This window comes from Parasteatoda tepidariorum, chromosome 9 (assembly GCF_982258835.1).
Source record: "Parasteatoda tepidariorum strain Cologne lab strain chromosome 9, Ptep-v5.0, whole genome shotgun sequence".
NCBI classification, from domain to species: Eukaryota; Metazoa; Arthropoda; class Arachnida; order Araneae; family Theridiidae; genus Parasteatoda; species Parasteatoda tepidariorum.
In genome coordinates this window covers 18,854,234-18,867,175 of record NC_141763.1, presented here as the reverse complement: position 1 = coordinate 18,867,175, position 12,942 = coordinate 18,854,234, and the positions used below count along the sequence as shown (strand labels likewise).

The following is a 12,942-nucleotide window of genomic DNA, read 5'->3' as shown; positions in this document are numbered from 1 at the left end:
CTGTGGTACTATCTTTATGAATACAAATTTGTTTGCAATTCAACACAGGGATTATCATTATTGTAAACATTAAGCTAAATCTAACATACAAGTATCGTAGCAAAACATATGGTTCTTATAAATAATACATAATTTTTTTTTTTTTAAATTTAAGTAGAATTTCATACAATGATACTAAAAATAAGGAATATTAATCCCTAATACAGTTAAGTCTGCTATCAAATATCAGAAAAAAGTATAAACTCTTTGTACTTTGCAGTGTTTTTCTCAATTCAGATTTTTAATTTTCATAAAACACAAGTTTAGAGATATTTTAAAAGAAGTATCAACGGTGTTTTTTATTTAAAATTAAGAGAGGGGATAGAGCGTTTGCCTTCCAATGAGGTGAACCGGGTTCGAATCCCAGCGATAACTGGTCGATACGAATTCCGCAACCGGTTTGCATCGACTGCACTGCTGACGTAAAATAGCCTCAGTAGTAGATGGATCATGGATTAGGGTCCCCTTGCCGCAAGGCTAACCGTGGGAAGTTTTCGTAGTTTTCCTCACCATGTAAAGCAAATGCGGGTTAGTACCATCAAAAAGTCCTCCTCGAAGGCAAATTAATCCCAATACATGATGCAGGAGTTCCTTTGTCTTCTAGATTGGGTTCAAAATTAGAAGGCTATGCAGTTGAACATTAGTAGTCGTAAACTCAAAAAATTGGATCAACTGTTCAAAGGCAATTATAAAAATAAGAAAACTTAGATGAAAAATAATCTCCACATGCTGCAATAATCTATGGCGTCTGCTGCGTGTTGTAGGGGTTTTGCAATCGGACTGCTTAGTAAAATAAAGAAAAAATCTTTTCCATTTGAATGGGATTGAATGAAAAGGTAATATATAACTCTGTATCTATAACTCTGTATTTCTTCACGTTCCCCCTCCTCCGAAATATTATAGTTACATCAAATTGGTTTTATTATTCAGTAGCTCAGCACATGGTCTCTCTCTTAGCAATGGAATCCAGATTATTGACATAATGTTTTCAGATCTGCAATCTTTTAAAAAAAAGTTGGTATAAGAAATAACACTTCACTTATTAACGATGATTCTTCCATCAGTTTAAAAAGATTAATGATGCATGCTAAATGTGTAACTATATGCACTATTTGAGCAAAAAAAATTTATTTATGGCTCAGAAAAACAGGGGAATAGCTTGACTAAATTGTTATTTAAATCAATATTTAGTTTAATTCTGATATTCGGAAAACTTTTTTTCAGAAAAGCAAACTTCATGGTTTAATCTAAGTTCATTAACTAAACTCACTTTTCTCTAAACTTTAAATTAACAATTAATTTAAAGTTTACAGAAAAGCGAGTTCAGTTAATAAACTTTGAATAAAACCATGAAGTTTGTAAAGCTGAAAAAAAAGTTTTGCGAAAATCAGAACGCAATTAATATTATTTAATAATAATATGTATAATAAATGTTATAAATATTATATAATAAATATTATATAATAAATATTATATAATAAATATTATATAATAAATTATTTTGGGATAATCCTGAGCAAACCTTCCATAATTTGTTTTCAATAAATATTTTAATTAATTTATTTCAACATTCATGATTTATTCTAGTTACACTTTTCGTAAACTTTAAATTACTAGTGAAAGGGAAAGAAAATTCGCCGTGAAAAGTTTCTTCCACTATATTGCGTTCTCTTATATCTGACATATTGCGAAGAGGGGGCAAAAACTTGATTTATCCCCAGATGCTGTAATTGTATATCTATTCAAATTATAGTTATCTATTCAAATTACTTTGAATAACGGTTATCCCCACTAGGTAGTTCATTCATAAAAGTTCACTGTTAATGTCCTTTTAAAAGGAAAATGACCCTACTTTTAATTTTGAGTCAATTAACTAATAAATTCAAATATCTATTGCTATCATATTCCGGTTAAGGTATTGGGCATGAATAATAAATGGTCGTTAATTAACTTCTAGAGCGTTAAACGGATGCTATCCAACTTGCAAACATCCCGGCCGGCACACGATGAGGCAAATCACTCGCCATTAATTTATTCCAAACGGCAAACGATTTTTTTTTTTATTGTTTTCATTCAAATGCCAGAGGTGCAAAAAAATGGTGCGCTCTGTTAATGACCACATAGAAATTTCCTAGACAGAAGCGAAAGTGAAAGGTCAGTAGCCGGCTTTCCCCCCACCCCTATCTGTTATTTTATTTATTTATTTATTCGTTCGATTGGATAATTATTTCCTCGATTCGTTTTTATTCTTCCGATTGTGTTCGATGCCCATTCGAACATCTTCGGGCGATTCTTTCGCCCTTCGTACCGAAAAATCGTGTCAGTTGATTAAAGGTAATTGGACGTTTGGCGTAAGAAAATAGTTCCCGGTTTGATTTAGAACAATGGGTGTGTTATAATAGGAAGGAATGGAACTCAAAAGATTTCTCTAGTTAGAATTCGATTCGATGCAGGGATGGGTGCAGTAATGAGGGGGGAAAATAAGACAAAGATCATTGGCGGGGAGTTTCTTATCCACCATATAACAATTCTTTTGTTCGGCATAAGGGAAAGATGCATATTTATACAGGCAATTTGACGACTAATTATTCGTATTTTTAGAATATTATAATGAATTATTCTATTTTTTTTACTGAGTTTATTTTTAAATGTGGAAAAAGATTTTACCTTGAGATAAAAAACTAAAACAAATTTGAAGTAAATTTTAAACCTTGCATGTTAATAAAGCGTATAAAAATTGTAGCTTATTATGCTTTTTACTTACTTCATACACATTTGTCGTACTAAAGGAAATAACCAAAAGTTAGTGTTCATCAACACGACGAAATAATATACAAAACAAAAATTCATATACAGACACAAATAAAAAATAAATACGGACACAAATAAAATAATTCCAGTTCTTATTTATCATTATTTGTTGCCTTTTGTAATTAACTTTGTTTAATTAAATTAAGCAAAACATTTCATTAGAAGTTCATCTCATCCAAAATAATAATTAACTATATTCAGTAAAATTCGAAATAATGCTCGGGGCTGCCTCAAAATTTACTACATTCAAACGATATTTTTCGTTACCTATTCCTATGTGAGGGGGAGGGGCGTAAAAAACCTTTTAACACAAAAAAACAGAAACCCATTAGCACAGTTAAAAAAAAACAAAAAACTCAATTTTATATAGTACTCACATTAGCATCTATTGAAACAGTGCCTATTATAAAAAAAACAATTAAGCATTATTAACGTCTGCAATATTAATGGCGATTTTTTATTTTCCAAAACCTTTTCTTTATTAATTTTGTTTCGCAAAATTTAATATTATTTTTAATTTCAATTACTATTGAAATTAAATTGTTCAGTTTTATTGAATCGTATTTCAAAAGAATAACTATAAACAAATAAAGACGAGATCTCAGATAGCTTTAGAAATACTAATTTGATGACGTAGCACTCCCACGTCATCCAGTTTGATCCTTGATCTTAGCTGAGAACGAATAAAAAACATTAAAAATTAAAGATCGTGGTGCAAAACTTCCTTTTTATTATTAAATAGAGCTGTGAGCTATCAAACATCATTAATGTTATCATCAATGTAATGTAATGTTTAAAAAAAATAATAAAAATTATTGTTTAAAGTTTAATTGCCCACACATTGTTCAAATTTCAAGATCCTAGTGCAGATGGTTCTGGAGTTAAAAGAGAAACACAGACAAACAAACTCTTCCTTTCATTATTATAAAGAAGAAGTGTGATAAAATTCAAAAATTTATACTTATTGCTGTAAGGAAATATAACTGAGAAAATGTCTAAGTAATTTTATTTTGCTATTATTTTAGGGTTCTACTACTATCTTTATAGTTTGAGCAGAGCAATCTATAAACTTGTTTTTTAAATGTATGTAATTTTTCATAGTAAAATGCAAAATTTGAACGAAATTGATCGAATAGTTTTTGAGTTATCAAATTTTTTAAAAGTCGTAAACTGAAAATTTGATTTTACGAGACCTAGTTGACCGGTTTCGATTGAATTATAATTTTACGTCATGAACACAATGAGAAAAAAACATTTTACAACAAAGTGCTTTAGAGTGGGCCATGACCCATTACGCAGTCAGGCATAAAAAAAATACCATTTAAATTACAAAAAATTTCATAAATATTACTTTAAAATTTATACAAAATTATGCAATATTTTAATCGGTGCAGATAACTTATTAAGGATCCTAAGTTATAGAGTGTACTTTTTGACAAAAATACCATTTTCAGGAGTTCTGTAGTTTATATAATCTGATACTGTAGGTCAGTGTTTCCCAAACTTATGCCTTTTGTGTACACTTTCTAAATTTTTCGTAAAGCTATGTACCACTAATAAAAAAATGAATGCATTTTTTACTATAAAAAAATTGTATAAAAATCTGTAATCACAACTGGCTGTTGACACCACTAATTATTAACTGTTAACTCCGCAAAAAATAGCCAAAAGAAAAATACGTAATAATAAATTTTCATGGCTTGCTTTGTTTTTAAATAAAAATTTTTGAAATTTTCGTTTGTTGCAAGATATTTCTCATAAGAGCACGTACCCCCGCTAAACTGTTTCCGTACCCCTGGGGGTACGCTTACCACACTTTGAGAAACACTGCTATAGGTGAAAGGGTCTCTTTTTTTTTTATTAAAAATGACACTAATGCATATGGTTAGTATCCCATTTATTCAGGTTATACTATGGAAGAAAATCCTATTTTCTTCAAAGTTTGTGAATTTTCCCCCTTTTAAGATTACGTTTCAAAAATGTTCTATAAAAATATAAGTGTGATTAAGGTGTCATTGGCTACTTTGAAAAAAAAGGGAATGTTCCATTGAACAATCTGTGATTGAACTTTCAGATAGTAAATCATTAACATTTGGCGAGAATAGGAGATGCCTATCCGCTGTAACAAAGTTGAATGCGCCAAGGTTATCCACCCGTCTATTCTTTTTTCTTTTTTTTTCTACATCGTGATGAATATCGTAGATTAATCGTCTGTGACCATCATGGTTTATTCGCTTCATTTACCTAATGAACGAACAGCTATAAATTTGTGTGTGTGTTTTTTCTTAGATTTTGCTGCAGAAAAAATATATAATTAAGAAATAAATTATTTATTTCCACAAAATTTACAAAAGCATTTAAGCGCTGTATTTCTATAGAGACAGTATTTTCACGCTCAGAGGAAAACTGTATATAGTATAAATCCGTTATAACAATAGTTCATAATAGCGGATAAAATTATCCATGTAACGAGCTTGTCCTTAAATACACATATTTAGTGTTAGAATAGCAATAGAAAGACTAAAAAATGAAAAAGACATATTAGTCGGTTTTTTTTTAAAATTTTGAACAAGGCTGCTGTGTAGGCTGCTTTTGACTGCTGATTACACTGAATTACGTAGCCCTGCACTTTATGAAAGGTTGAAACGTCTACAACAAGTATGTTTGAATATGAAAGCTCAAAACCTGAAAAGATTTTGCGAGAAAAAAATTTAATGAAGTGACTTTTGTCGTCGTTGAACAGCCGACCCAATTTTTTGGGTTTATGACTACTAATGTTCAACTCCATACCCTTGTAATTTTGAACCCAATCCAGAAGACAATGGAACTCCTGCATCAAGTATTGAGAGAAATTTGCCATTGTGCAGTGATTTTTGATGGAACTAAGCCGCGTTTGCGTTGCATGGAGAGGAATACCATGAAAACCTCCCACGATTAGCTTGACAGCAAGGGGACTCTATCCCATGATCCGTCTACCACTGAGGATATTTTAAGTCAGTACTATGGCCGGTGCGGGATTTATATCGACCAGCATCCGCTGGGATTCGATCCCGGTTCAGTTCATTGGAAGGCGAACGCTCTATCCCCTGAGTCACCATGGCTCTGATAAGAGAGATTGTTAATTTTAATAGTAAGTTTTCGAGAAGTGTAATAAGAGGTCACGATAGATATGTTTTTAAAATAAGACACATTCCCGTTAAATGCGCTGCATGAAGGAAGAACTTGTGTCAGAGAGAAGATAACTTAGCCGGTGGTTACCCACATTTATAAAAATTGTAAGAAGGGAATGTTTGTATTTCGCTTTTCTGTATTGATGCTTGAAAAATAAGTACTCAATTCCTTTTTCGTATAATATCGTTCACATCAAATAAATATATATATATATATATATATATATATATATATATATATATATATATATATATATATATATATATATATATATATATATATATATATATATATATATATATATATATATATATATATATATATCTGTTTTTTTTTTGGTCGTAATTTTGGAAAGCTAATAATTTTTAATTTGTTGTAAACATACAATTTTTGCATATTTAATAATGACTTTCTGATGATGGATATAGATTTTTCGTAAAAGAGCGCTTCTCGTAATATGCCGTACTTGTTGTATCAAGCTTTCACTGTATTTCAAAATTTGAAAGATATTTTCAAACATGATTAAAAGCTTTCAGTAGATGTATTATTCCAATACAAAATTTCGAAGAATCCTTTAATTTTTAGATTACTAAAAATTAGAAATTTAAAAATTGAGGTTTTTGCAAAATATAAGGGTTGCCCAAATGAAAAGTGGGCACGCTTGATAGCTTCAGAAATACGCTAGTAATAACAGGCCCACTTTTCGGAATTATAACGAAAGATAAGACAAGCATACAGCAGATTGTGTATAACTGATTAACTAGTTCGTATAAGAGTATTTAAAGTGAATATAAAGTCGAGCTCAGGCAAAATGCTCATAATAGTAGGGTTTTTAGGGTAGAAGCGGAAGTCTAATGCATTTATAGTGGTCATAGGACAAATTTATTAAATTTTGAAAGTGGCCAATAGTAGCAAGAAACATTTTTAATTGTAAACACTTTTGAAAACAAGCCGTTACTTTATTAAAAAACTAAAAATTCTAAACTATTGTAAAAAAGTGTTGATATTATTAATAAAAATAATTTCTTTTGGGGTATTTTTCACAATATGGTAAACACTACAGGGTTGTTCATTTCTAAAAGGTACAAAAAAATTTCCTGGCCTTTCCAAGTAGGTTTTTGTAAAATTTAAGCATTGCATTGTTTTCAACTAATAAAATTTAAGGTTTGAGTTTTTGAATCAACAGTGAATGCTACATATAAATTTCTTTTTCTTCCAATGCCTACCAGGGTTGACATTTTGTCAATTCAGGCGTATTAGGGCAGATTTGTTGGTCACTCTTTCAGGTGCACCATATTAGATGGGCTTACGTTGCTTCCATAGTAAGGACATATATTACAGAGAAAAAAGAAAAGTCATGCTTGTCCAGGATTCGAACCCAGAACCTTTCTGATGCAAGCCCAGTTCCCTGACCCCTACACTGCCGACCGAACTGTGTAGAAATGAAGGAACTGGCCTTGCATCAGAACGCATAAAACATAAAATATATGTTTATAAACAATTATAAGCTGTTTTCGCTATAAAACAAATATGAAATAATAGCAATCATAATGAGGAAATTATACTGATTAGATTAATATTTAATATGGCATAAAAAAATTTAAAAAAACTTGAAATTAACTTGAACTTGAATGAAACCTTTGATTACCAAATTCAGAACCAGTCATAATCAAATTTTGTATCTGCCAGATCCAAATTTTGAAGTAGCGTAAAATAATACAAACGTTCCTAGTGTGATTAAAGTTTCCCGATGTAATAAATAATACGAGGTATTCAAAGTACGTACTTTGGAGGCCGGGATAGTCGGGTCGGTAGGGCGCTGGGCCCATGTCCGAGAGTTAGTGGGTTCGAACACTGCCGACCGAAGACTCCCCGTGTGGTAAAGTGACTGATGCACGTTAAATCTGTCTAGTCGCAAAAGCCCCCCATGTTCCCATAACAAATCAATACCTCTGGGGGTACTGGATTGGAGATAGATCGTTCTCTGAATCAGGTCAAAATTATGATCTGTGGATGAATGAATGGATGGATGAATGGGTCCGCCCTATAAACGGGTGCGACGTATGGTGTGGCAGAAGTCGAATTCTTGGCCATAGATGGCGCCACTGAAAAACTAGAAACGCACACTCTGCCTTAAATTTGCTCGATTTAACCAAGCAGGCTTGCTCGTGTGGCAAGTGGCATTAGAAACAACAACAACTTATTTTGGAGCTAAACGGAGTTGGAGTTGTACAAACAAATTTTTAATCGGCCTTTTTTCGTATTTAGTTCCGTAGTTATCCTCGTGGCCGGTGAAGATCGCTAATTTTGCCCTTCAACATTTTATGTTTTACAACCCCCATTAGCATCTTTGGAATGTAACATCATTACAATAATATTTTTGAAATAAGATGGTAATAAAAAAGCGCAGTCAAATTTTTATCAAAAATTTAAAGTTCGATGCCAAGGGGGAAAAAAAAACTTAAAAAAAAGTTGTTCGCAATCTTTTGAAGACTCAAGTCATCAAAACGAAAGGTTGCTCAAATACCATGTTCTTAGGGGTTGTCTCATATTAATAGGATTTAAGTTATCTTTTGTCTCATATTCATAGGGATCACATCTTATCCGTATAGATTGTTTCATATCCCGTCTCATATTTATATGAGTTGTCTCAATACCTATCTGTTATTCGTAAGGGCTGTCTCATCTCTCCGTTAATATTCATAGAGATTGTCTCTTATCTCCCGTCTCCTATTTATAGAGGTTATCTCATTTCTCGTCTCTCTTACCATCTCCTGTCTAGTATTCATAAGGATTGTTTGACATATCTCACACTTAACTTGAGATAAAAACATAACTTTTTTTTATCATTAGAATAATGTCATTTTTCTTCTTAAAAATTAATAAAAAAAATCTCAAATTTTCCAAATGCTCCTATTTTATTGATTTTAAGAGATTTTTAATTTTTAAACTAAAATTCAGAATTACGATAACACTCTTTTACACTTTTAATGAATTTTTATATTTAGGTTTAATAATTTCATAATTAGTTTAAGTTTATTAAGAACTTTAAAAAGAAAAAAGTTAGGAATTGAAAATCAACTTACTTTTTTCCATTTTAGCACAATAAAAAATGTGACAGGGGATGGATGAAACACAATATTCATCTGCGAATTGTAATCTGGTGTTGTTTTAAAGTTATTTTTCACGACAAATTTCGGCATTTCGAACAATATGTCTTTTCAATTTAAGTCATATCACGACATTTTTTTCAATTCGCCTCAACATGATCGCTTTTTGGAAGTTTCGTGTTCATATTTTTCTCATATTTCTCAATAGATACAATACATTTAGAAAAAAAGTGATGATTTTTTTGTAATATGCGAATAATGATCAGAGTGTATTTTAAGTTAGGGGAAATTTTTATCACGTTTATCGTGTCATGGAAAACTGAAAATGTCTTTTCAGATCATACTAGAAATAACTGATTTTTGCATAACAGATATTTTGGATAACAGATATTCACATAACAGGTATTTTCACTTAACAGATATTAGCAGATATCTGTGATAAAATGGTACTGGTTGCTTTGCAAGTTCAAATAATTCAGTCTACTTAATACATAATATAAATAAAAAAAAAATTCATCGTTTATGTTTCAACTTAAATAGAAAATGTACTTCCGAGTTTCCAACAAAATTTCAGACATTAATTTATAGGTAGAATACTTGTGTAAAATCTCGTCGACTACGAAAGTTGGCGCGAATTCCGCCTAATGGACATCAAATCGTTTCATATTGTTACCAGAACATATTTAATGGCAATTAAAACAAAAAGGTAATTTAATTAAAAAAGTTGAAATTTATGTTTTAGAACAAAAAATTAATTCATAAATTGCGATTAAAAAATTTGTGGAAGAGCTAATTTTCAAAAATAATTAAACATTAAAGTACTTTAAATTCATTATATTTTAACAACAGCAACAAAAAGCTAATGAAAAACTTTGAAGGGATAAACTCTCATTTGGTGAACAGATTTACACTGTTGAGAAAAATCGTGCTGTTTGGCGTCATTTTTCAGATTTAGCCGGAAATGGTAGATGTGATCAGTGGCGTACGCAAGGGAGGGGTTTAGGGGTTTAAACACCCCCCTTGAGCTCAGACAAAATGGCAAAAATAAAAATTTTAGTGGAAATTATGCGAGCTATTATTTTTTAAGACTATATATTTTTATTAACCTTATGCCTACTTTTTTTTTCTCACGGTATTTCTCAGAATACTGAAAAAACATTTACTATAATAGGGTTGTATTTTTGAAACCAAATTCACGTGATACTGTTATGGACTAGTTCCTTTCTGTTCTGCCAGTATAGTTTTCGAGACTGGCTGTCATTCGCGAGGTCTTTACACGATGACTCTGGAATCCTAGTCGTTCTGTCGTCTTTGAGACAATTCGAGAATTTTGGAGACGCGGTGAAAAATTATATAAAAGGGGGAACGGAGTACAGTGGAGTTAGTCAGACTAAGAGTTATCTCTGCCGCTTGTCGCTAAATCTGTTTTGCTTTGTGTTAACAAAAAAGTTCATTCAATCGCCGAACCCGTCATCGCCAGTATTTCGACTAGTGAAGAAATCAGTAACAATACCAGAGATACTGTGCTCGTTGAAGTTATTCATTCCAGCTCGAAACTTTGAGATCGTAACATAGCGGATATTTCTGTGCCAATATATACATATATTTGCTGTTCTTGGATCTTAAGGATTTAACAATTTTTAACGCAAGAATTTAGCAATTTTTAATTATTTTGAGAAAAAATAACGATCTGAAATTAGTGAGGTGACAGCATCTAGTGCCAATGTAAGTTTTTCTGTTGTACAGAAATGTGATACTTCCGTTGAAGAAAACGTTTCTAGCATAACAAAATCTGATGAATGTGAAAGTGGCCCTCAAAGTGTTACTTTCCACCCATATGACATTGGACTTTTTTGAGAAAATATTACATTATGTTCTTAAACTTAAAAAATCAAATCAAAATTTAACTAAACAATGTTGTCTAAATAAAAAGTCAAAATTGTCCAGCTGTCTAAATTAGGAAAATAATAGTTCTTTATAACAGATTCAAATTTCTTTTAGTAGTTTCAGAAAATTATGAACACCCCCATTGAAAAAATTCTGCGTACGCCACTGGATGTGATTTTACACAAATGCCACAGATAGATTTTTTTTTATAATTGTTATTTAAAAATTTGGGTGGAAAAAATTGAGAGAAATTAGGTTTAGAAAATTATTTTGCAAAAACAAATAACATAATAATAAAAAAAAATTCTAGGGTGCTAAATTTGAATGCGATTGTCTTTAATGTGTAAAAATATTACGAAAAATAATTTACAAAAGTACAAAAAAATTCTTTAATTTAAAAAAAATAATTGAAAACTCAAAAATCGGGATGAACGGTCTCACTGTATGAAAATAATAAAAGCATTTATAGTAATTTAGAGATAATTATAAATTCAACTTAATATATAAACTAAAACACATTTTACCTGTAAGTATGTCACCAAACATTTTCCTTGGCATTATAGATTAGTCGCCAATATATTCATTCAAAAAGTATCACGAAATAAAAAGCCACTTTTATCCTTTTGGAAAAGTCAATTTATCATATTGTATTATAGAAATAAGGTTATGAAAATGATTCAGTCAGGTAACTCAAATACAGCAGAGAAAAGATATTTCCTTGTGCTTTCGATCTAACATCTGCTAACAGAACAAATAAACGCACTTGGCATGGAATGAACTCAGCCAAACAAACGGAAGATGCGAAATTAAAAAGTAGATCGTCCATGACTAAGTAATTAATTTAATCTTTTCACACATAGGAATTATAGAGAATCTATAACATATGCGGAGAGTTGTGCGAGTCTTTTTCTTTTTCTCATTTGATTAACGGAGTTCACACGAAAGAAATAAGGAAATATTTAGGGAAAAGTTGTATATAATCGGATAAATTGATTAGACAAATGTTAACAGTTACTTTTCCTTTTTTTTTTAATTAAACTTAAATCAGACCTTCAATTCGCTTGAAAATAAAAGGAAAAAAAACATATTTACCCTTGTACAAGGTTGGCACGAAATCATAATTAAAATTGCAATTTAAATCAAGTTAATTTCATAGATTTAAGACCAAGTGTGATTTTTTTCAAGAGACTCATTAATTAAAGCCAATTGATTTTATTTTTATTTTATAACCGTCGTTGAACAGCCGACCCAATTTTAATTAGGTTTACGACTACTAATGTTCAACTCCGTAGCCTTGTAATTTAAAACCCAATCCAGAAGACAAGGGAACTCCTGGGTCGAGTATAGGGAGAAATTTGCTTTCGTGGAGAACTTTATGATGGAGCTAACCCGCATTTGCAATACATGGAAACAAGAACCTCCCACGGTTAGTCTGACTGCAGGAGGACTCTAATCCATGATCCGTCTACCACTGAGGATATTTTACGTCACCGTGCATGATTGTTGGCAGCAGTAGTCAAGGTTAGGGTACTGCTTCAAGAAGACCAGGTTCTGGCCGCCTACACGGCACTACTCAATAGACCGCCATGTACGGCGTATGGCTATGGCGCACCTTAATGCGTCTGCATCAGAAATTCGAGTTGCAGCTGGCACTGCAGAAACACAACAAGTTACAAATCGCTTATTTCAAGGACAGCTTCGAGAGATACGCCCTGTAGCTTGCATTCCACTCACTCCAAACCACTGTCGGTGTCGAATTAAAGGTCACTAAAGGGCAGAGTGGAAATCTATTGAATTTTTAGAGAAACATATTGCATTATATCGATTGAATCATATTTTCTAATGAAAATCGGTACTGCCTTGGGGACAGTGATATTAGTTGGAAGGAAGCCAGATGAGTTCTTGCTTCCGACCTGTCTCCGGT

The 12,942-nt window shown here is 31.6% G+C and overlaps 1 protein-coding gene across 3 annotated transcripts in view; it reads right to left on the bottom strand.

Annotated features, from left to right (window-relative positions):
• Window positions 1-12,942, bottom strand: part of LOC107439218 (uncharacterized) — a 102,806-nt gene that overhangs the window by 46,402 nt on the left and 43,462 nt on the right. The window contains exon 1 of one of the 3 annotated variants that reach the window (XM_016051744.4): window positions 11,543-11,679. The exons of the other annotated variants lie outside the window; for them this stretch is intronic. Within the exon in view, the coding sequence (XP_015907230.1) occupies window positions 11,543-11,576 (34 nt within the window). The 5' untranslated portion in view covers window positions 11,577-11,679. Of the gene's footprint in view, window positions 1-11,542; window positions 11,680-12,942 lie in introns of those variants that run through there. 3 annotated transcript variants of the gene reach the window in all.